Source organism: Dama dama, chromosome 13 (genome assembly GCF_033118175.1).
Source record: "Dama dama isolate Ldn47 chromosome 13, ASM3311817v1, whole genome shotgun sequence".
NCBI lineage: Eukaryota > Metazoa > Chordata > Mammalia > Artiodactyla > Cervidae > Dama > Dama dama.
In genome coordinates, this window is record NC_083693.1 from 50,305,184 (window position 1) to 50,330,647 (window position 25,464).

Below are 25,464 nucleotides of genomic sequence, written 5' to 3' on the forward strand. Positions count from 1 at the left end.
TAACTGGAGGATAATTACTTTACAATATTGTGATGGTTTTTGCCACACATCAACATGAATCGGCCACAGGTATACCTATGTCCCCCCAGACCTGAACCCCCCTCCCTACCTCCCTCCCTACCCTGTCCCTCTGGGCAGGTGGATTCTTTATCACCGAGCCATCTGGGAAGTCCGTGTTCAGCTACAGGGACAGTTTATACTTAGTAATTAAGGTCTCAGATCATGTCACAGAAACCTCTTTAACTTATGTCTCTGAAATGTGCTTCCTTCTGCCCTAACCCCTCAAAAGTACTTTTCAAGGCCAGACCGAACCTCGGCAGATCTCATCACCTTTACCGCATTTTAATTTTCTCAGCTGTTAGTCCCCTGCGGCTCTCACTGTGCCATCTACTTCCTAACAAGGTTTTCCTCTGTCTTGTTCTCCTCTTCTGCGGACTGTGAGTCTCTGGAGGGCAGAAATGATGTCACTAGCTGACTCATTGGAAAAGACCCTGATGCTGGGAAAGACTGAGGCCAGGAGGAAAAGGGGGTGACAGAATGAGATGGTTGGATGGCATCACTGACTCAATGGACTTGCGTTTGAACAAACTCTGGGAGATAGTGAAGGATAGGGAAACCTGGCGTGCTGCAGTTCATGGGGTTGCAAAGAGTCAGACATGACAAGCACTGAACAACAGTGAACAAGGTGTTCTATATAATGGAGATGATTTTACTTTTTTCTTCTATTACTGTGGTAGATATGAAAGCATTCAGGATTCTTTACTATATACTGGCAGTTCATAAATCAAGAGAAAAAAATTTGGGGGTTTCTAAATATTTTCCCCTAACATTTCCCCTAAATATTTTCTAACATATCTTCCCCTGCTTCCCCCATGACAGCTTCCTATAGTCTAAAGTTGATCTATAGAATAGACATCCAATTTACTGAAAAACTAGTCTTTACATGGTTACTGAAATATTCATGCATTTTTGTCTATTGAACATTTACGGAAGAGAGTTGGCTAAGATCTCAAAATATGATGATAAGAGGCACATGAAATAACTGTTACTCTATATACTTCATAATATAAATTGTGGTAGGTTTGTAACTTTGTAGCACATTCTTCTTCTGCATTATTTACATTGAATGGCATGGTACTGAATGAATATTTTGTGTAAAACATACATACACACATGTTTCAATAACCTTTGCATGGACTTGAAGTGGTTCTAAGAATGCTGAGCAGCATGAAAGTCAACTCTTCTACTCCATTTACTGCATTTTAAATCTCAGCTTTATTTGTGATGGTGTGGTAGAAAGAATCCATTGGATGATGGATCAGAGCATTTTTCCTCTGAATTCTACTACCTAATGTATCCTCAGGAAAGACACACATATACAAGTCTGTATATTGGAGGTTCTTATTATTTCCTGAGAGCTCATCAAGTTCACAAGTTATGTATAGTGCTGTATCGATTGATATGTAATAAAAGAAAAATAATTCTATCTGGTAAAGAGGCAGATAGTTGAACTAACAAGTCTGTCCTGCTTTTTAACAGTTCTCTGCTCACCCATCTGCCACTATCAAGAAGATTATTATGTTGTGCTTTTTAAAAACTACGTTGCCTCGACATCTTTCCTTTTCATTTTCCTCTTATTTTGTGGCAAGATACACCTATATCAGTTATTGGAGAAAAATTGACAAATATCTTCCAGGTCATTTTTGCTGGAAGACCTCCAGCAAAGAATAAATCAGAGATCTTATTCCTTGATTGACTGCCACACTGCTTTCAAATATAATCATAGTATTACCCTCAAATGGAATATTTTGTCCTTAAGTTTCATTTGAAATCTGTTTTTCAGAAATTTAGCAATTTGAGGATAGTCATAACTCAGGTTGATTTGAATCAATTTGTTTCTGCAGTTCAAAGAGTAAAATTTCAAATGCCTGTATAAGCTTTTGTGGTACTAATGGTTATCTGGTGGACTCTTTTAGGAGACATCCCCTTACATCTTAACATAAGGGAAGCTTCAGATACAGGCCAGCCAATTGTGTTTTCACAGCCTGAAAGTGATGAGGTAAGTTATATTTATAAATATTAGTTATATTTATAAATATTTATTTTAATTTCTTTTAGGATATATACTTTTTGATATATAGAAAGAAGGTTGGGGAGATCAAGTTTGTCTATTTGGAATGCATGTATTAACCAAAGATTAGTTAACTTATTCAAAGCTTCTTTAAGTTACTATAAGGTAGACATACTAGTGCTGATTCTGAATTATCAACTGAACAGGCTCAACTACAAAGAATCATCACCCAACAAGTTTTCTCACGATGAGCATGAACAGTGGGAATTTGTAGAGTTCTTTTCTTGCTAGCTAGCACTATCTCACTGCCTGAAGTTATTTTATTTCAGTGTTAGAAGTTCAGCTGATCGTTGAGAGAAGGAAACCAAATACAAGAAAAAACTGCGTCGAATGTGGGGAAACTGTATAAACATTTAGAGATGGAGTTTCCACTGTGTTTATTTTAATAAATGTGATTGAGGAGGTGAGGTGGGAAAATTAATAGTGTTTCATTATCTAATATGATTTGGGATACAGATAGAGTTTTCAAAGACTGCTGAAGCTTACTGCCTGTAAGTGTAAACTCTCTTGTTGTTGTTGTTTAGTCACTGAGTTGTGACCAACTCTTTGTGATCCCTTGGACTGCAGTACACCAGGCTTCCCTGTCCTTCACTCTCTCTCAGAGTTTGTTGAAATTTGTGTCACTGAGTCAGTAATGCTGTCTAACCACCTCATACTCTGCCACCCTCTTCTCCTTTTGCCTTCAGTCTTTCCCAGCATCAGAATCTTTTCCAGTGAGTTGACTTTTTGCATCAGGTGGCCAAAGTGTAAGTTTCAGCATCAGTCCTTCCAGTGAATAATCAAGGCTGATTTCCTTTAGGATTGACTGGTTTGATCTCCCTGCAGTTCAAGGGGCTCTCAAGAGTCTTCTCCAACAGCATAATTCAAAAGCATTAATTCTTCAGTGCTCTAAGGTCCAACTCTCACATCCATACATGATTACTGGAAAAACCCATAGCTTTGACTATATGGATCTTTGTCAGCAAAGTGATGTCTCTGCTTTTTAATATGCTGTCTAGGTTTGTCATGGCTCTTTTATTTTACTCTTTTTAAAATAGAAATGAAATAATATATGTATGATTTTATTATATATAATAATTTTATTATATATATAATATATATAATCATATGTAATAAAGTCATATGTATCTCTTCTTTCCTAAGTAGCAGTTGCTGTTTTTGTCAGAAAGTGAGCCATCATCTGGTGCATCAGTTTTAATGTAATTCTTATGCTCCTTTGCCAAACAGCCTCAATCAGTCCTCTCAGCGTCTCTCTTTTTTTCCCTTACCAAATAAATATAGCTTTATCAGTTCAGTTCAGTCGCTCAGTCATGTCCGACTCTTTGCGACCCAATGAACCGCAGCATGCCAGGCTTCCCTGTCCATCACCAACTCCCGGAGTCCACCCAAACCCATGTCCATTGAGTCGGTGATGCCAACAACCATCTCATCCTCTGTCGTCCCCTTCTCCTCCTGCCCCCAATCCCTCCCAGCATCAGGGTCTTTTCCAGTGAGTCAGCTCTTTGCATAAGGTGGTCAAAGGATTGGCGTTTCAGCTTCATCATCAGTCCTTCCCATGAACACTCAGGACTGATTTCCTTTAGAATGGACTAGTTGAATGTCCTTGCAGTCCAAGGGACTCTCAAGAGTCTTCTCCAACACCACAGTTCAAAAGCATCAATTATGCGCTCAGCTTTCTTAATAGTCCAACTCTGACATCCATACATGACCACTGGAAAAACCATAGCCTTGCCTAGACAGACCTTTGTTGACAAAGTAATGTCTCTGCTTTTTAATATGCTGTCTAGGTTGGTCATAACTTTCCTTCCAAGGAGTAAGCTTCTTTTAATTTCATGGCTGCAATCACCACCTGCAGTGATTTTGGAGCCCCCCAAAATAAAGTCTGTCACTGTTTCCACTGTTTCCCCATCTATTTGCCATGAAGTGATGGGGCTGGATGCCATGATCTTAGTTTTCTGAATGTTGAACTTTAAGCCAACTTTTTCAGTCTCCTTTTTCACTTTCATCAAGAGGCTGTTTAGTTCTTCTTCACTTTCTGCCATAATGGTGGTGTCATCTGCATATCTGAGGTTATTGATATTTCTCCCGGCAATCTTGATTCCAGCTTCTCCTTCTTCCAGCCCAGCATTTCTCATGATGCACAGTACCGTTATTTTGTCCACCCATAACTATCCCACCTTCCATTCTAGTTTGCTTCCTCTAATCCTATATGAACTGAAAGACAAAGGAGCCAAGCTTTGTTAGAACTGTGAATACAACAAGGGCAAAGCTGACAGCCAGGAGTCTGAGATTGGTCAAGTAGATTCATTTTGAACTATCTCTTTCAGGACCCAGAGCTCCTTTCTCTTTCTTAAGGGTCGACAGTTATGGTACAGGTGATTGAGTTGTTGGGATATGATGTCTGAGTAAATGTACTGTAGTATATATCCTTGTTTTTCCTTTCTCTGCCTCTTATGTAGTAATAAATGTTAAATTTCCTTTTCAGTCTTTTCTTTAAAATCTTTCAGATAAGCAAAAAAATAACCTTTTATTGCTTTTACAACTGAAGCATGGCAATCTCATCTACCATAAGTGTACTTTATGTGAATGAAAAGTTGTATGAAAATTGAGGGTTTTTAAAATCACACACTTTTAAATGCCTCCTGAGAGCAGCCTATTTAAAGATATTTAGTGGTGAATCCTTTTCAATAAGAATAATTGTCTAGTAGTTTATTTCAATTATGAATATAGGTTTTAAAATATTTTCCCACCTGTCCATTATTTTTTTCTTTGAGATTCTCCAAAAGCAAAAACATTTCAGAAAGTTAAAGGAATGTAATATAACAGAGAATATATAGCAGCCTTCAAAAAGTAATATGATTTAAAGCTCTAAACAGCAGTGTTTGTAGAGTTTTTTGGTTACATGCTTTTTAAATCCCATTTACATTTATGTAAAATTAGATCTATTATTTTACTGTTGCTGGCTGACATTTATGGTAATGTGAGCAAGCTACCCCTTTGTGGTTTAGGCTAGATTTAATCTGGTGAAGTCTGCTAAAGCTGGTGAGAATTTCATGCACCACATTGTCAACCTTACATATGAAGACTTCTGAGCAGCTTTTTAAGATTCAGACATGTCCATAAAAAGAGATTTTAAAAATGGAGCTTTGTATTTATTTTGTTTCCATGGAAGTTATTATTTCCTACTCTTAGATTGCAGACATTCATTATTATTAACCATCTTTCTAACAATAATAGCAGTTATAGTATGTTAGAAGACACTGTTAGGCATCTATATACTTTCAGTGCTCACAACAACTTAATACAATGTATAAATAGTCCCCATTTTGCAGTTGAGAAAACTGAGACTCATAGAAGCTAAATAATTTTCCCAAGGTCACAGAAGTGATAGATGCCAAGATGTGATTAAAAAACAATTCTTCTCCTTCCAAATGTTGTCCTCTTTTCATTGTGTCACCTTCTGGTGGTTTAGTCACTCAGTCGTGTCCGACTCTTGTGAACCCATGCACTGTAGCCCGCCAGGCTCCTCTGTCCATGGGATTTTCCAGGCAAGAATACTGGAGTGGATTGCCATTTCCTTCTCTAGTCACCTTCTGAGTCCTCTACTAATAGCTATGGTTTCTTCAATTCCTTCTAAGAAGTGAGTACAGTATTTGAGTGAATAAAATACAATATATTCTCTTAATTTTATTCTCATAACACATTTGTGAGGTATGTATGATAATCTCCATTTTTCAAATGAAGAAGTAGAAATTCATTTGCAGTAAGGAATTTGTCCAAGATAGTACCCGAGGCTATTTCCATACTCAGCTCTGAAACTGTAGGCTTGCATCCTTTTCCCAAGGCCATATCTTCTTTCCTTCTCAATTAATTGCAGACTTGCTTCAGTGTCTCTCTATTGTGTATATTTAGGCTGGCTTTCAGTTCACCTCCTTTTCATATTACAGAGATCTAGAGAAGAGGGGTGGTCCCACTGGTGTGCACCGTGGCAGCCATAATACAGAGGATTTTAGTCTGGATTTGAGAATCCCCTGAAGTTATATCCAGAATGTGTGAATGTGCATTTTTGTGGGAAATTGAACAAGAGCTTTACTAGATTCTCAAAAGGTCTCTGCATGAAAAGCAAAGCATTAATCAGTATTAGCCTGGGGTTTCATTACTAAGAATGCTACTTTCTAAGTGTGACCTTAGGTAAGTTCCCTCATGTCTCTGAACCTCTCTCTCTGTCTGTAAATTAATATCATAATTAGAAGGATTAAATGAGATGATAATGTGAAAATATTTTGAAAAATGCCAAGTAGAATACAGCTATGAGTATTTATGTCTTCTGAAATGTCCTGTGAAAGTTGTCATGGTACTAATTGTCTTTCTTCTGCCCTTCATCAAAGGGTTGAGCCCATTTATGCCCTTTCCCTTACATAGCTTCAGGTAAATGTCACTCTTTGGTGACATCTAAAAATCAGCAAAATTTGAATCATAAGATGAGGATAGAGTTCTCAGCCTCAGCATTTAAGATTTTATGTCCTAGACTTTAGGAGACTGTTGTTGAGTCCTGGAATCAGGATCCTTCTGATGACTTATGGTGAATCTTACCTTCTAATAATCCCCTTCCCTTTTCCCCTGTGAACTTAAATGGAAGTCTGCTCTCAGTAACTGGTCACAGCCATCTCAACAGATTCTGCCATATGCATGGAAGCTTAGTGCTCATTCTACCTGAATGTCTTCATTTAAAGAATGAAGGAAGTGTTTACTTGCAAACATGATAAACTTCTATAAAAATTAATGGGATGGAATATGTCAAATTATTTGTTAATTGTTAGCTGTTTAGATTGACACTTTCATTGTTAGCTTTTAGGGGTTTGCTATAGGCAAATTTATTAATAAATAAAAGTTTCATCTTTAGCTTTTTGTCTTCTTTCTAATTCCTCCTTCTTTTGTCTGTCTTTAATTAGTCCCTCCTCTCAGCACCAGGTTCCAGGGCTCTCATTCTCTGTCCATAAAATCTTCTAAAATTAGGCATTAGGAATTTAACTCTTCCAGTAATATTTAAAAACATAGTGATTAATTGGGAGAAGGCAATGGCACCCCACTCCCGTACTCTTGCCTGGAAAATCCCATGGCCGGAGGAGCCTGGTGGGCTGCAGTCCATGGGGTCGCTAAGAGTCGGACACGACTGAGCGACTTCACTTTCACTTTTCACTTTCATGCATTGGAGAAGGAAATGGCAACCCACTCCAGTGTTCTTGCCTGGAGAATCCCAGGGACGGGGGAGCCTGGTGGGCTACCGTCTATGGGGTTGCACAGAGTCAGACACGACTGAAGCGACTTAGCAGCAGCAGCAGCAGCAGCAGTGATTAATTGAAAGGTGTGGAATGTGCTGAATTTGAGGCATCATTGGAAAAGTTGGGAGGGGCTACAATACCAGTTAAAAAGCTCCAACTGGCTACTACCTACTCAACCAAAAGTCAAAACCATCTGCACATGTCCCCCATGGGCTTCTCTGGTGCCTCAGACGGTAAAGCGTGTGGGAGACCCGGGTTCAATCCCTGGCTTGGGAAGATACCCTGGAGAAGTAAATGACAACCCACTCCAGTACTCTTGCCTGGAAAATCCCATGGACAGAGGAGCCTGATAGGCTACAGTCCATGGGGTTGCAGAGTCGGACACGACTGAGCGACTTCACTTCTTCACTATGTGCACAACTGAGGAACCGAGAGTAATTGAAGCTATAAATATAAATAGTGTAAAATAGCCAGAGCAAGCAATAAGAGGAAGGAAGAGAGAGTGGACACTTAGGATTCAAAACTCTTAAGTTCAATAGCATTTCCTCTGGTTTGTGTAATTATAATTGTTCATTCAACTATTTCTACCTTTTGCCTTTGGTTGAGTCCAGGACACAGTGATGAACCTATGATTGACGGTTAATTTTGTGGTTTCATTCTTTTTGTCAAGTAAAAGTCTTAATATTGGATGTTAAAAGTTATGCTGTAAGATATACCTGGTAAAGGCTTTAAAAGTAGAAGTAGAAGCTTTATTGTCTTATAATTTCTACATTATAACCTCATAATCCTAATATGAAATGACTGTGTATGGAAAATTAGAACTTCACATCTTTAAAAACAAAGACAAAGGGGGAAAGCTCACCATAAAGCTTGTGTACTTTGGTTGTCATCCAGTTCCTTTACTTGGTAATGATAGATTAAACAAAAGGAAGGGATTTAATTTACTTGGTCCTCAGGCAGGAAAATTGTGCAAAAGGATATGTTACTATGAACTCTTCAGTGAGATTGTAAATTACTTGAGGACATAATAGTAATAATGGTAGACACGCATTTATTATTTACTTTTTGTATTACAGTACTTCACATACTTTATTGTTAACCTAATATGCCCCCAAGCCCTTTGAGGTAGATACTATTATTATAACCATTTTACAGATAATGGAAACCAAGCCTGGAAGGGTTAATTCACTTGCCCAAGGCCAGTGCTAATAAGTATTGGAACTAGGATTTTAAAGCTTACTTGTCTGACCTTAAGGCCCCAACTCCTCACCAGAGAGTGCTTCTGCCTCCCTTTTTTTTTTTTTTATCATTACATCCCATAGATTTCCCAAAACTATGCCTTGCACTAAGAACCAAAGTATTTGTTGAATGATACTCCATTGGCTGAAAAAATTCAATCTCAACAGTTTTGTGGAAATTGAAACTGTGTTAAAGTAAGCACTTTCAGTGGTTTCTCAGCAAATGACAGTCTAACTGACTTTCAGTATGATATATTGAAAGTTTAAGCTTGGGGATAGTCCATTAAAAAGCAAAGGTTAAATGTAGCAAATTTGATTATTATGGAATCTTTATTTTGTGTAGTGAGATAGGTTTATATCTCTAATTTAACGTAAGTAAGAACTAAGAGATTATAGAATGATGGCTCAGCTTGCCTTAATGCGCTTTTATTTACACAGTAAAATTTTAGACTTAAATACCTAGAAAAGCTACTAGGAGAGAAAAGGTGTTAATATTTATAAAAATGCATAGGTGAAAATAAGCACTTTTGCGGGGTGGGGGGGGGGGGGGTGGGTTGCCACGCTGTGCAGTGTGTGGAAACTTAGTTCCCCAACCAGGAATGGAACCTGTGCTGCCTGCAGTGGAAGCAGAGTCTTAACCATTGGACTTCCAGGAAAGTCCTGAAAAATCACACTTTGATTTTAAGAGAAATATTTCTTTATAAAGATATGTTATTTCCATTTTTAAGCAAAATCTGTTGTTTCTGGTGACTGAAACCCTTTTTAGACAGTACATTTTGATTAGAATTCCTTGTATTTTGGATTTACTGTTTAATGTGTGATGTGGCTTCCATCAGTAAAGTCTGTCTGCAATGTGGGAGTCCTGGGTTCAATCCCTGGGCTGAGAAGATCCCCCAGAGAAGGAAATGGCAACCCACTCCAGCATTCTTGCCTGGAGAATTCCATGGACAGAGGAGCCTGGTGGGCTACAGTCCATGGGGTTGCAAAGAGTGGGACTGACACTTTCACTTTCTTTGTGATGTGGTGGGCTTCCCAGGTGGCTCAGTGGTGAAGAATCCACCTGCCAGTGCAGGAGTCGCAGGTTCGATCCCTGGGTCAGGAAGATCCCCTGGAGGAGGAAATGGCAACCCACTGCAGTATTCTTGCCTGGAGAATTCCATGGACAGAAGAGCCTGGCGGGAGTCCATGGGCTCGCAAAGAGTCAGACACAACTGAGCGACTCAACACACAGCCCACACATGTGACATGCTGGAAGGAGCTGGGCTTTGGAGTCAGGCAGACCCAGTTGTGAATGTTCTTCATCGTGCTAACTTTGTGACTGAGCAGACATGCTCAATTTCTTCATCCAAGTTGAGCCAATGGTGTTTATTTTACATACATGAGATTGTGTGATTACTTACACTAGTACTTAGTACAGTATGTACTCAGTAAAAACATATAAGGTCTTATTCATGTTTTGAGAGCTATTCTTCTATTTAAAAGAAGAGTAAATGAAATTTTAACACTTCCCTGGTAAAATAAAATATAATTCACTCATGAGGGAACAAACATAGTTTTTTTCTTTTTTTTCTGGGAGTCTGACAGTATTATGCTTACTGACATAGGTGTTGAGTTACAGAAGTGTGTTCACTTTGTACACTTTCATTGCTGTGTGCACTTAGGATCCATGCATGTATTTTTAAAGAAATTTAAATACATATCACCAATGAAAAAGTAGCACTTGAAAGTAGATTTACATGTAATCGTCTTACATTGTCAGGTAGATCTTTAAAGTATTAAATAAAATTACTCAGTAATTAGTTTTTTTAAATTACACTGTTGTTTCTAGATCAAAAACTGACAAATATTAAATATATAACTTATAAAGAAAAGGGGTCAAGTGTTTATTTATTTTTAAAAGTTAGTAGAAAAGAAGTTAATATAGGTTGAATAAGAAATTAAATCAGGTCTTTTGAGGAAACCACAAAAACTTAATAAATACAAATCCAAATATATCAATTATTAATATTAACATAAATAACCAATTACTCCTTTTAAAGTCAAACATTTCTGATTATAATCATTGGATCTTTTTCTAGAAGTAGAGCCAAAATGTAAGGTGTAAAGTAGTAATGTGAAACATATATTTTATGTAATTATATATGATATGTTTCAACAATGAAACAAGTAGCATGGCAACATATATATAGACAATATACACTTAGTTGTTTGTCATTGTTGTAATTAATATAATTTAAAGTTCCTTAATGAACTGTTTTCCAGCATGTTGATTGAGAGATAACAGACATGACTGAACTTTTTCATTCCTAACTCCCAGAGGGAAATGCAAGTAAATTTTTTATTTTAACATATACATGTACCTATTCTTTTTCAAATTCTTTTCCCATTTAAGTTATTACAGAAATTGAGCAGCATTTCGTGTGCCATATAGTAGGCCCTGTTTATATGTATATGTATATATAATACCTATGTATCCACAGATACTTACAAGTATACATATACACACACATAAAGGTAGCTATATGTGTATGTACACATTTTTCTTCTTTCTGATATAATATGTGGCAAATATTTAAATTTATGATGTGAGTTACAAATATGGGTTTCTTTTTGTGGCACAAAATTATAATATATATGTGTGTGTGTATATGTATATAATTATATGAAAAAGTGAAAATGTTAGCTACTCAGTCGTGTCTGACTCTTTGGGATCCCACAGACTATAGCCCGCCAGGATCCTTTGTCCATGGAATTCTCCAGACAAGAATACTTGAGTGGGTAGTCATTCCCTTCCCTTCTCCCCTGACCTGGGGATCGAACCCAGGTCTCCTGCATTGCAGGCAGATTCTTTACCGTCTGAGCCACCAGGGAGGCCCGACATAATTATATATATCAAAATAATTCTTTTGCTTTTGAAAATGCTGATTTCTAATTATGTTGTGTCAACTTCATAATGTAAATACACAGGGGTCTATATTAAACTATTTCTCCAAATGGAGTAGGTATTTATTTTTGAGTGTAGTTTTAATCAAATAATCAAGATGTGTGAAACATGGTTAAACATCAAGTCAGGGTAGTTCAGTTCAGTTCGGTCGCTCAGTCGGATCCAACTCTCTGTGACCCCATGGACCGCTGCATGCCAGGCTTCCCGTCCATCACCAACTCTCGAAGCTTGCTGTCCATCAAGTTATTGATGCCATCCAACCATCTTATCCTCTCTTGTCCTCTTCTCCTCCTGCCTTCTTTCTTTCCCAGCATCAGGGTCTTTTCCAATGAGTCAGCTCTTTATATCAGGTGACCAACGTATTGGAGTTTTAGTTTCAGCATCAGTCCTTCCAATGAATATTCAGAACTGATTTCCTTTAGGATTGATAGGGTAAAGTCGGGGTAAAGAAGCCTCAAACAGTTCTTTTACCATCCAGAGTCAAGGAACTGGTCTGCCTGTGTTCAAAGCCCAGCTCATCTCACACTAGCTGTGATGCTGTGAACAAGACTCTTCATCTTTCTGAGTCTTGGTTTTCTTGTCTATAGAGTTGGAAATAATGACAGAATTTACCCCTTAGGATAACTTTGAGGATAAAATGAAATAATACTTGGCCATTATTAAGTACTCAAGTAAATTTTAACTATTACCATTACTTCAAGTGGTGCTGGTTGTAATGGTAGTAGAATTAGTGTCTACACAAGTATAGAAATGTATAAATTAACAGTTTTAGAGAAACTTACTATTGTCTTACAGTTACTTTTCATAGATAAGGTAGAAGAAATAAGGAGTATTTGCATTTTACTTGTTTAAAACTTTGAACTACAAATGCCATGACCCTTGTTCTAACTGGACTGTGCAGGCCAGTTGTGGCCCACCTGATGCTTGGGAGCTGCTTCTTGTGTTGTGTTGTACTGGGGTCGTGGAGATGGACAGTGTGACAACTGATTGTAGGAATTCTTGCATGGTGCTTAAATCTCACCGGATGGAGGGGGCTTTAGGTACTTGGTGCTGGTATCAGACACCATTCTCAGAGAGAATGACGAAAATGCTTTCCAAAGATAAACCTAGGATGGTACAGATAGTCTTTTCAAAAATGACTAACAGCTCTTAATGCCAAAGAATTATGGCAGTATCCCACTCAGGATATCAACTTTTCAGAAGAGGAAGGTTAGTTTTTCTGCAGGTGGACTGGGTTGCTAGTTTGCTGAAACAGGAATTAAGAGTTTGAAAAACAGTAATTGCGGCTACTAAATACTGATTTTTTTTTTTTTTTTTTCAGAAAGTCACCTTCCAAATTGTTACCCCCCAAATAACCTAAAATCCTTTCTCCTCTGCCCCACCTGCAATAAAGCAGTATCTTCTCACTATTAAATTTCTTCATCACATTCTGTTCAACTCAGTAGACAGCGACGGCAGTTTGTGAGTCACTTGATGTGTACTGGGGAGAAATATACAGCAAATAAATCTATTCTTTTCCAGGCCAAAGCCTACCTAAGGATTGCTACTGAAGTGGTAAGAAGATTGCCACCACCTCCAGAGTCATTCCCCAAGTGTCTTGGAAATTTGCCTGGTCATTGACAGTTAAGACCTTTGGAAATCAGCTGTATGGTGGTGAAACCTTCAGAACAATAGCAATTATAATTGTTTTTCTTGTATTTCTAAAGAAATAATGTCCAGTCTTCAGATTTGATTTGCTAAACAATGACTCACAAATAAAAATTTTACATACCAATGCTTAAATTAAAAAAAATTTTTTTTTAATGCTTAGGAATATTTTTGAAAGTTGTGTGCCAGCATCCCAGAACTGCATTTTATTTTATTGAACTATCCCCTTAAGGAATCACGAGTTAATATTACACGCCCAACCTTCAGTTCAGGAGAGAACCATGCTCTTTCTGCAGGACTGTAGAGTTAAAGGATTTACTGAGAATGAGTATGGATGTGAGGATGACAATTCTCCATCAGGCAGTGTGGTCTGGATCCTGCATCTAGAACTATCTTGGACCCTTTCTTAATACAGATGAACTTCTGCTTCTTCATCTGGACTAGACTCTCCCCTAGACTTTATGAATCTGAATTTCCAGGGATGGGTCTGGACGTGTATATTTTTAACAAATAAATTATAATGATTTTGATTGTTTTGATTATGATGACAATAATAATAATAATAACTAACATTTATCAAGTGTTTTCTTATGTCCTTATAGTTACTCTTTCATTGATATGAGTGGAGTACTGTTGTTATCTCTGCTTTATAGAGGGGGAAGTTGAGATGTGGGAAAGTTAAGTATTGTATTGAGTGTTACTATTCTAGCAAGTGGAGGTTTGAACTTGAGCAGTTGGATACTGGATCCTTCCTTTTGTACACCGCACGGGCATTTATTTATTTCAAAAGAGGAAGGTGAACATAGTGTTCAAAATTTCTCCAGCTTATTTGACCATTAACTTTCCCACCTCCCCTTCCCCTTTAGGAGCATTTCATGAAGTTCATATTTCAAAGAACACACCTTGAAAAACATCTTTTCTGGTTGAGGCTCAGAGAGAGTCAAGGGCTTCCCAAAGTACTGATAAGAGTTATTAGTTAATCCTCACTTATAAGGAGGTGGTCTGTGACCTTTGGCAGATGCCTGAGTTTCTTTTCTCTGTAGTTAAGCAGCCAGAAAATTAGGTGAAGAGTTACATATCATTATAAACATGTTTTTGCACACTTGTTTTCACATTAAAAAACTATGCATAAATGTTTATAGCGGCTTTATTTGTAATAGCCAAAACAACCCAAAGTTTTTCACTGAGTAAATGGTTTGACAACCAGTAATACAGCCATACCATGGAATACTACTCAGTGATGAAAAAGAACAAAATATGAATACATGCAACGACCTGGATAAACTCCAGATAATTATGCTGAATGCAAAAGTAATCCCAAAAGGTTGTGTACCATATGATTCAACTTAACATTCTTGAAATGACAGAATTATAGAAATGGAGAACAGATGAGTGGTTTTCAGAGGTTAAGGGGGAGGTTGGTGATGGGGGGAGGGAATTGTGTTTGTGGCTGTACAATGGCAACATGAGAGATCCTTTGGAGGGTGGAAATGTTCTGTATCATGACTATATCAATGTCAGTATCTTGGTTGTGAAATTGCGCAATAGTTTTGCAAGATGTTACCACTGGAAGAAACTGGGTAAAGGGCACAATGAAATTTCTCTGTTTTATTCCTTACAAGCTGCATGTGAATCTACAAATACCTCAAAATAAAAATAAAAGTATAATTTAAAAAAAAAAAACTTGTGCTGCTATATTTGAACTGAAGTCTTCTGGACCAAATCATCCATGCTAATTAAAATCATGAATAAAAGTATTTGTGGACACACAGTAATCATCATTCACCACTCTGAAAAAGGAGAAATGACTTTAGGTGGTAGATATGTAATTGTATTTTATTCTCTTTTGGAAGAAGGCCTATGTAGATAATCATTGAGTATTTCAAAATACCAAAAAAGCAAGTAGTCAAACCAAGCTTAACCCTTCCTGGAAAAGGAATAATTTAAATAAGCTTCCAGAGGTGTCTAAAGTTGTGTACCAGAATTTAATACATCTGATGGAGAAATGAGAAAGAGTTTACTCATAAATATGTGACTTAGAGAAGATTCACATATATAATCATCTGCTCCCTTCTCCCTCACCTATTAGTCTCTGCTGATGCTTCCAGGTAAGTCACTGAAAAAAAAAAAACAAAAAACTGTGGTTGGAGTTTATACCCAGGTTCAAAAATGAAGGAAGAGAAAGGAGCTGTGGGAGCAATAATGAAGCTTATTCCAAAATTTTGCCTCTGGTAGCCTTTGCTAAGCTTTAGGGAGCTGACTTCAAACAGACTATCAAGCACAACTAGTCTGCCTCTTGCTAGAATAGTTATTTCTCATCCTTCACATTTCCATAGAGTGTAGAAAATTTCCATTCACCAGTCCAGGAGGGAAAGACAAGCTCCTGATAGCTTACTGTGAGCCATGTCAGATTCCTGATCTCTGAAGAAGATTTATCTTCGGGACCAGGGACCAGCCTTGATCACTCAAGAGCTTTTGTGTAGCAGAGTTTTATTAAAGTGAAAGCAGACAGAGAAAGCTTCTCACAGAGACATCAGAGGGGGACAGAGAGCACCCCACCTCACTAGTCTTATCAAGGCCTTAAATACTTTTACCAGACCCACTCCCACAACAGACACCTTAAATTAACAAGATTAAGTAACAATAGAAAGCTCTCACCAGACCCACTCCCATAAGATAACAAGATTAGTCAGAATGTTCTTGTTAAGGAGAAACATGTCCTCCAGCAAGATATATTGTTATACTGACTAAGACAAAGCAATGTAGAAATAATGTTTGTCCTTTTCTCCTCCTTGAGAATCCCAGACCCCTATCTCCTCCTTGAGAGCCCTAGACCCCTTTCTCCTCCTCGTGGACCCCAGACTTCTTATCAACCTACCTAGGAATTGACCCTCTCACTCCCCCAGTCACTCCATCCCAGGGAAAGAGGAGTGACTCATGGGCAGATTGCTTCCTATCTCTGTCTCAGATTTCAGCCAAATCCTGAGCTTTCTAAGGTTTCTAAGCTTCTACTGGGAAGCCCAAAGCCGTTATACCTCTACCTTGGACATGGGTGAGCAAGTCCGTCTAATTTAGGGGTAGGGTATGTGGTAACCCATTGTGGTCACATGTCCTCTAATCCAGCTAATGGTTTTTTGTTTTTAACTTTTATCTGAATTCTGTTTCTCTGCATTCCAAACAAGGGAAGAATCCCCCTAAACAGACTCCTTGGAAACACTGAATACCTTTCTAGAATCCTATAAAGTTAAAACTGAAGAGTGTATGGAGTTCAGATCAGTCCACTGCTCTATTTGAAGCACCTCTTGGTAAAAATTAAGTTCATTAATGGTCGGAAGTTTTTTTTAAGGGGAGTAGAGTTTTCAGAAATAGACATATATAGATATGATAACTTGATTTTCAACAAAAATGTGAAGGTAATTAGGAAGAGATCATTTCAGCAGTTGTACTCAGTTGAGCATCTTTTTGCCAAGAAATGAACCTTGGCTTATACCTTACGCATTTACAAAAATTAAGTCAAAATAGATCATATACCTAAATGCAAAATCCAAAACTACGAAACTTCTAAAAGGAAAAGATGGGAGAAAAATCTTCTTGATCTTGAGTTAAACTTGTTTCAATATGGCACAGAAAATCGCTATAAAACTGTAAAAGAAAAAGCCAAAAATTATACTTCATAAAAATTAAAACAGCTATTTGAAATTAAAACAGCAGTTAAGGAAATTTACAGATTGGGAGAAAATATGTATACAAAATATCTGACAAAGAATTTGTATCTAAACTATATAAAGAACTCTTATAACCTGATAATAAGAAGACAAAGTTGGAGAAGCTCTATACAGTCATCACCACAAAACCGGGAGCTGACTGTGGCTCAGATCATGAACTCTTTATTGCCAAATTCAAACTTAAACTGAAAAAAGTAGGGAAAACTATTAGACCTTTCAGGTATGACCTAAATCAAATCCCTAACAATTATACAGTGGAAGTGAGAAGTAGATTTAAGAGACTAGATCTGATGGACAGAGTACCTGATGAACTATGGACGGAGGTTCATGACACTGTATAGGAGACAGGAATCAAGACCATCCCAAAGGAAAAAAAAAATGCAAAAAAGCAAAATAGCTGTCTGAGGAGGCCTTACAAATAGCTGTGAAAAAAAGAGAAGCCAAAAGCAAAGGAGAAAAAGATATACCCATTTGAATGCAGAGTTCCAAAGCATAGCCAGGAGAGATAAGAAAGTCTTCATCAGTGATCAGTGCAAAGAAATAGAGGAAAACAATAGAATGGGAGAGACTAGAGATCTCTTCAAGAAAATCAGAGATACCAAGGGAACATTTCCTGCAAAGATGAGCTCAATAAAGGACAGAAATGGTATGGACCTAACAGAAGCAGAAGATATTCAGAAGAGGTGGCAAGAATACACAGAAGAACTGTACAAAAAAAAATCTTCATGACCCAGATAATCATGATGGTGTGATCACTCACCTAGAGCCAGACACCCTGGAATGTGAAGTCAAGTGGGACTTAGGAAGCATCACTATGAACAAAGCTAGTGGACTTGATGGAATTCCAGTTGAGCTTTTACAAATCCAAAAAGATGATGCTGTGAAAGTGCTGCACTCAATATGCCATCAAATTTGGAAAACTCAGCAATGGCCACAGGACTGGAAAAGGTCAGTATTCATTCCCATCCCTAAGAAAGGCAATGCCAAAGAATGCTCAAACTACTGCACAATTGCACTCATCTCACACGCTAGCAAAGTAATACTTAAAATTCTCCAAGCCAGGCTTCAACAGTAAGTGAACTGTGAACTTTCAGATGTTGGATTTAGAAAGCTGGATTTAGAAAAGGCAGAGGAACCAGAGATCAAATTGCCAACATCTGCTGGATCATCGAAAAAGCAAGAAGTTTCCAGAAAAACATCTACTTCTGCTTTATTGACTATCCTAAAGCCTTTGACTGTGTGGATCACAATAAACTGTGGAAAATTCTGAAAGAGATGGAAATACCAGACCACCTGACCTGCTTCCTGAGAAATCTGTATGGAGGTCAAGAAGCAACAGTTAGAACTGGACATGGAACAACAGACTGGTTCCAAATAGGAAAAGGAGTACGTCAAGGCTGTACGTTCTCACCATACTTATTTAACTTATATGCAGAGTACATCATGCAAAATGCTGGGCTGGATGAAGCACAAGCTGGAATCAAGATTGCTGGGAGAAATATCAATAACCTCAGATATGCAGATGACACCACCCTTATTGCCAAAAGTGAAGAACTAAAGGGCCCCTTAATGAAAGTGAAAGAGGAGAGTGAAAAAGTTGGCTTAAAACTCAACATTCAGAAAACAAAGATCATGGCATCCGGTCCCATCACTTCATGGCAAATAGATGGAGAAACAGTGGAAACAGTGACAGACTTTATTTTGGGGGGCTCCAAAATCACTGCAGGTGGTGATTGCAGCCATGAAATTAAAAGACGCTTACTTCTTAGAAGAAAAGTTATGACTAATCTAGACAGCATGTTGAAAAGCAGAGACATTACTTTGCCAACAAAGGTCTGTCTAGTCAAAGCTATGGTTTTTCCAGTAGTCATGTATGGATGTGAGAGTTGAACTATAAAGAAAGCTGAGTGCCAAGAATTGATGCTTTTGAACTATGATGTTGGAGAAGACTCTTGAGAGCCCCTTGGGCTGCAAGGAGATCAAACCATTCCATCCTAAAGGAAATCAGTCCTAAATATTCATTGGAAGGACTGATGTTGAAGCTGAAACTCCAATACTTTGGCCACCTGATGCAAAGAACTGACTCATTTGAAAAGAACCTGGTGCTGGGAAAGACTGAAGGCGGGAGGAGAAGGGGACAACAGAGGATGAGATGGTTGGATGGCATCACCAACTCAATGGACATGAGTTCGAGGAAACTCCAGGAGTTGGTGATGGACAGGAAGACCTGGTGTGCTGCAGTCCATGGGGTCACAAAGAGTTGGACATGACTGAGCGACTGAACTGAACTGATTCCTAGCATCTTTATTTATAGTATCCAAATGCTGAAAAGAACTCTGATGTCCACCAAAAGGTGAATGGATAAACCAGATTGGCTGTAACTTGAACAGAGGAGTCTGTCTGGCTGTAGTCCATGGGGTCACAAAGAGTCAGATGTGATTTACTACTAAACCACCAACCACCACTGCAATAAAGTGGAATGAATTATTAAATCTTGAATTATTAAAATAAATCCTTAAATTATTAAATCTTAAAATAATGGTACTAAATGAAAGAGTCAGGCAAAAAAAGGCTACAACCTGTGTAATTTTATGTGCATACCGTTCTAGGAAATGCATACCTACTAGACAGAGTTGATCAGTGGTTGCCTGGAGATGGGCCCTGGGAAAGAATGGGTATGGAGAGAGAAATAGATTAAAAAGCAAATGAAGAAGCTTTGGAAAGTGATGGAATGTTCATTAACTTGATTGTGGTGTATACCTAGGTCAAAACTCATCAAGTTGTACACTTTAAATATGTTCGGTTTATTATGATCAGTTATACTTCAAGAAGGTTATTAAGAAAAATGATGCATTCATGAGTTGCTTTCTGATACTGGATTATACTTTCTAGAATAGTGTTTTTATAAGAAAATAACCATTTTTAAATGACTTAAATGTCACAGTTTCCATGTATAGTTATTTTCAAATCCCTTTTTCAAAGTCTCTCTCTTTTTTTTTTTTAACTAAAGATACCTTATTGAACAACTACATGAGCATTCTCTCTTCCTGGTGCTAGTCTGAGTGACTGCTGATGTTTGGAGTTCAGATTGAAACTTGTAGGGTAATCAGTTCAATTATTTGCTTTCTTCTCTTCTGCCACGTCTGCTTGTGTTATCTGAAGCAGCAAATTGTTTTCACATTTAAAACTATTTACTTTGGTTTAAACTCTACATAGAGTATAGTATAGAACTTGGTCACAGACCACTTTTCTAATAAACTGTTATGTAAGTAACATTTAAACCTTCAGTTTAAAAGGTAACAATGCTTTGAAAACCTTGTTAAACTCTAAAATTAGATGACCTATATAAATATTGATGTGCCATGTTTTCAACTTACTAATTGAAAAGTAGCTGACTTTTACTCCCGGGAATGTCAGGTTTATAACAGATAACTTGATTACTACATAAAGGATGTTTAGTACAAAAACTATCCTTTAATTTAAAAAGAAGACCAAAAATGGTTATGTTTTTCAAGATTTTTTCAAATTATTTCCTACTCTTTATTATTTTTAATCTTTTGTAGGTATTTTCAAGTTTGATGGTTGTGAGTTCTTGTTTTAGCTCATCTATACCCTGTGCCTTTGCTAATTTTAATACTGTAGGTTAGTTTGGACCTTTACAATAACATCAGTTACCTTTTACAAATTGAATGTATCAAGCAATAATGATTTTTTAAATTATTTAAATTGAAAAGTAAAATAGGAACAATAAATTATCTTCAACTGTATCTGTTTCAAGCATTTAAAAAAACATTTTGTAGAATATGGGTGTTGCAGCTGTTGGACTGTTGTTTAAACATTGTTTCTCACACTGTGCCTAATGGATTTAATTATGGTTCACACACTTGTTCCTTTATCATCTCTTCATATGGAGAACTATACAGATAATTGAAAACCACCATGAGAATGTGTTATTAGGCTGTCTTTGCTGATGAGGGTATTTTCTAATTATGTTGTAAATGTTCCTGGCAAATAAATTCTATTAAATACTGGCTTTCTCTTATAGTTCACTAATCTAGTTACTCACCTAGATCAAGTACAAAAGAAAGCCAACATACTGAAACTAAAGGGTCTTGTTGTGACTGGACCCAAAGGTCAACAATAGTGATTAGTCTAAAATCCATTTAACATTGAGAAGAACCGATCAAAAATATTTCTTCAACTCTTTTCCAGACCATTCTTGATCATAAGGAGCTTCTACGTTACTTGAGGACACTAAACTATCACAAAGTATATGTTTAAATGAAGAAGAGCAAAACTCCAAGTATATTAATAGTTTGAGGGAAATGGCCTGGAGAAAGAAGATCTGAAATCAGGTTTGTCGACTAAAAAGGTGCACAACAGGAGAGTCACGAGTTAGGTTTTATTTGGGGCAGAATGAAGACTGCAGCCCCAGAGACAGCACCTCAGATAGCTCTGAGAGACTGCTCCAAAGAGGTAGTGGGGGAAGGTCAATATGTAATATTTTGGTGACGGGGGAGTTCAGTGCAAATCATGTGCTTACTTTACAAAAGGTTTTCTGCTAGTTACTAGGAGCTGGTGTCACCATGAAGAGATTTAGTGCTCTTCTAGACATGAAGAGATGCAAGGATTGGGATCATGAAATCAGTTTCTGAAAATATCTAACTAAAGACCTGTTCCACAGTTTCCCTGAAGCACAAAGTGCCTTACTTTCCACCCTGAATTCCTCTCACAGTATTTGAAGGTTGGCAGCTGCAACAACCCAGGGTTCAATCTCTGCAGAGGCAGGTGGCAAATGCCCTTGTTGTTTTTTAGTCGCTGGCAAATGCTCTTGGCAAGTGCCAATTTGTAGTTGACAGGTTTGAAGATTAGAGGGTTAAATAGGAGGAAATAATATGAACAAAGAAATGGGTGTCAGTGGGTGGAAGGAATATGGTGTATATTGGCAATCTGTAGGAAAACTAACCCACTTTATAGTTTCGTATTTGGATGTAATGGGTAATAGGATAATAGGATGGAAAAAACTGATCCTATTACAGAGGGCCTTGAGTGACGTTAAGTGCAGTGTGACCTTGATACAACAAGTAGTCATAAGACTTTTAAAATTATTTTTTTTTATCTATAATGCATGCTTTCCAGAAAAATTTAAAAGGTACAAAAAAACATTCCATGAAAAATAATTCTGCCTTTTCATAGAGCCTAACAAACTGACTTCAAAATTTATGTGAAGAGAAAGATCAAAGAATGGCTAAGAAACTCTTGGAGTAGAAAAATCAGCAGGAGGAGGAGGAGGGCAACTTGCCTTTCCAGATATTGAGACTTACTATAAATTTATAGTAATTAAGACAGTTTGAAGTTAATATAGGGATAGAAAAATTGACAGCCTAGAAACAGTTTATGCACACTTGAATATTTGATTTATGACAAAATGAGTATTGCAGATCATTGGAGAAATATTGCTGAGACAGAAAAATAATTGGATCCCTACCTCATACCATATAAAAATCAATTTTAAAAGTAAAACTTATAAAATTTTGAAGAAAATACATGACTTTATGATCCTAGGAGTGAAGAATCTCTTAAATGGTAACCTTTCATTCAAAAGGTATTCATTATAAAAGAAAAGATTGATAAATTTGGCATTACGTTAAAATTAAAAATGTCTGTTCAGTAAAGAACATCATGTAGAAATTGAGATAAATCGTAAGCTGAGAGAACATATTGCAGCACCCATAACTAGTTATTCATAAGAATTCAAGAACTCCTACAGATCAGTAAGAAAATAAAAAAAGAAAGAATAGCTTAATTGAAAACTAGACAATAGAAACAAAACAGGCATTTCACAGAAGAGAAAACATGAATGGCCCATAAACATGAGACACAGCTCAGTCCCCGTAGTAATCAGAAAAATGCAAATCAAAACCAATGAGAGGTCATTTACACTTACTGGATTGTAAAAAGTAGTTAAGTCTTATAAACCAAGTGTGAGAAGGGAAGACCCTAGTGTTAAAATGGTAAACAACCACTTGCAGAACACTTTGTTGTGATATTGCAGTCACATAAGCTCCGACTCTGTTCTTGATATTTCTTAGAGGATTTCTTACTCATGTGCACCAAAAGACATACGAGAATGTTCATAGCAGCACTGCTCAGGGTAGCAAAAATCTGCAAATAACCCAAATGCCTGGCAGCAGAAGAGTGGATAGATTCACTGTAGTATGGTCACACAGTAGAATATTCTGCAGCATTGATAATGAATGAACTGCAGCTCCTTTTTAAAAATGGATGAATCTTAGAAATGTAATGTGCAAAAGGGGCAAGTTACAAAGACTATTTACAATATGGAGATCCTATTTCAGCAATGTCTTTGCAAAGACTATTTATAGCAATGCTATCTTACAGAGCTCAAAAATAAGCAAAACCAACTCATTTATGATTTAGCCATATAAACAAATATGATAAAATTTTCTTTAAAACCTATAGGAATCATAAACATTAAAATCAGGTAAAAAGTACTTCTAGGGTGAGAGACAGGGGTGAGAGATGAAAGGAACACAAAAGTAAATACATTGTTGGTAAACTATTCTTTTTTTAATTTGGGAGGATGGGTGGGGTCATGGATATTGTCTTGTTGCTTAACTCACTTGTATGAATTCTTTTGTGTGTATGAAATGTGACCTTAAAAATATCATTTGGAGAAAAAATGCATTTCCTCCTTCTACTCAGTCAACCACCCATTTCCCTTCCACAGAGACTTGTTAAATAAATCGTGGAACATCCATATAGTGGAGTATAATGCAGCCATTTAAAGAGAATAAAGCACCTCCATATGTTCTGAAATGCAATGATCCCCAGGTTATGGGGCTTAAAGAAAAAAGTGTATGTGCAGCTACAGTCTGCATTAAAACGTACACACACACATATGTATGTGCCAGGTGTCTCAGTAAGATTACTAAGAAACAGGCTCTCATAAGTTCCTGACTCTTGAAGTGACTTAAATGGAAGCCATATTTTTAAAAAGTTGATTCAGCCATATGTCAGAAATGAGGTGACTGTGGAAAACTAGGGAGACCAGCTGGAAAACCATCACAGTAATACCACCCTGAGGGAACCAAGGCTGCAAAAGGATGATGGAAGAGCATGGGGAAGTGAAACGTGTATTTTGGTGCTGTGAATGATTTAGCAGGGCATCCTGCCGAGTTGCTGTTGCCAAAACCCGGCAGTCTAAAAAGTCACGTGAAACTACATTTTTAATCTGTTGAATTCAGTTTATTTTATTATCCTATTTATGACCCGTTGAATTCTAGATGTAGTTGTGGAATGCCACAGCCCAAATAGATGGTCTTCAGGTTTTGTGGAATCTCCTTTTTGCATTAAAGCCACAAAGGAAGAAATCACTACAGAATATCAAATTCTTCCTGATTTACTCTAAATAGAATATTTTGATCTCTCATCCTGAGAAGGACTTAATTTATAAGTCTATGGTGAGATTATACAAATGTGTGCTTACTAATGTGCCCTATGTAGCAATGGCAAAGATACCCTCCTAACTGGATATTCTTAAGAAGTGCTTTGAAGGCAGAATGTACTCTTAATACCTATAGGTAAATTCAATGAAAATGCTGTAAACATTTCAGCTGGTTTTCTTCTACCCAGCTGCATTATGATACGAATTTCTTCGTAAGTATCCACAGTTAGGAATTGTTGATTTTTCTTAAACGTCTCATCAATCATTGGCATGCCCACATTTTTACTCATTTCCAGTGGAATCTGCTGGCAAGCTAAAATAAAATAGTCCTATCCACTTTTTCTTCTCCTCTTCTCACGCTGCTTTTCTTCTGCTCTTACCATCATCACTCTTCCCACAGTTGCTCTTTTAGTCAAAATGAAGTTGGCAGCTAGTTGTGTGCAAGCATATTGATTGTAATGTTGTGTGTGTGACTCTCTGCCGTCCTGTTTTTCCTGAACCTCAGATGGAGTCATCACTCTGACCAGTACAAATCAATTACTACTTGTTGAAGTACCTGAGTCTTTGAACATCTGTTGTCCTTTACATCATCGATGGGACTCAAAAGACATCCACTTGAAGGTTTTTCTCTCATACCACAGGGATTTTCTAAAACTTGTGTCATTTCCTGTGGCCCAGAGATTGTTTCATTTTCCTGCAAGAGGAGGAAAAAAGGGATCTAAGTGCTTCCTGTGATTGCATAAAGTTTATTTTCGGAACAAAATTCTGTGTTTTTTTTTTTTTTTAATTACATCCAGTTTTCCTTGCTGAAGAATTTATAGGGAATGTTGGGTGATGTTTGCTCCTTTTTTGCACCAAGTGTTTCTTTTTACTGATTAGAAAGTTTTAAAATAAATATCCTGTGACTCTCTAGTTCAAATGTCTTATGGAGGGAAAAAACATTGCTCTGGAAAAAAACATCTATCTCCTTATTCTTTGGTTAGTGTTCAGACTATTGCTTGAAACAGTCAACATTATTTAGTCTCTCTC

General features: G+C 37.2%; 1 protein-coding gene across 2 annotated transcripts in view; it reads left to right on the forward strand.

Annotated features, from left to right (window-relative positions):
• Positions 1-14,925, forward strand: part of NUBPL (NUBP iron-sulfur cluster assembly factor, mitochondrial) — a 225,792-nt gene extending 210,867 nt beyond the window's left edge. The window contains exons 10-11 of one of the 2 annotated variants that reach the window (XM_061159141.1): positions 1,977-2,059; positions 13,117-14,925. In XM_061159141.1, the coding sequence (XP_061015124.1) occupies positions 1,977-2,059; positions 13,117-13,215 (182 nt within the window). In that variant the 3' untranslated portion in view covers positions 13,216-14,925. Of the gene's footprint in view, positions 1-1,976; positions 2,060-12,916; positions 13,066-13,116 lie in introns of those variants that run through there. The other variant, XM_061159142.1, reaches the window with a different exon arrangement.
• The last annotated feature ends 10,539 nt before the right edge of the window (positions 14,926-25,464 follow it).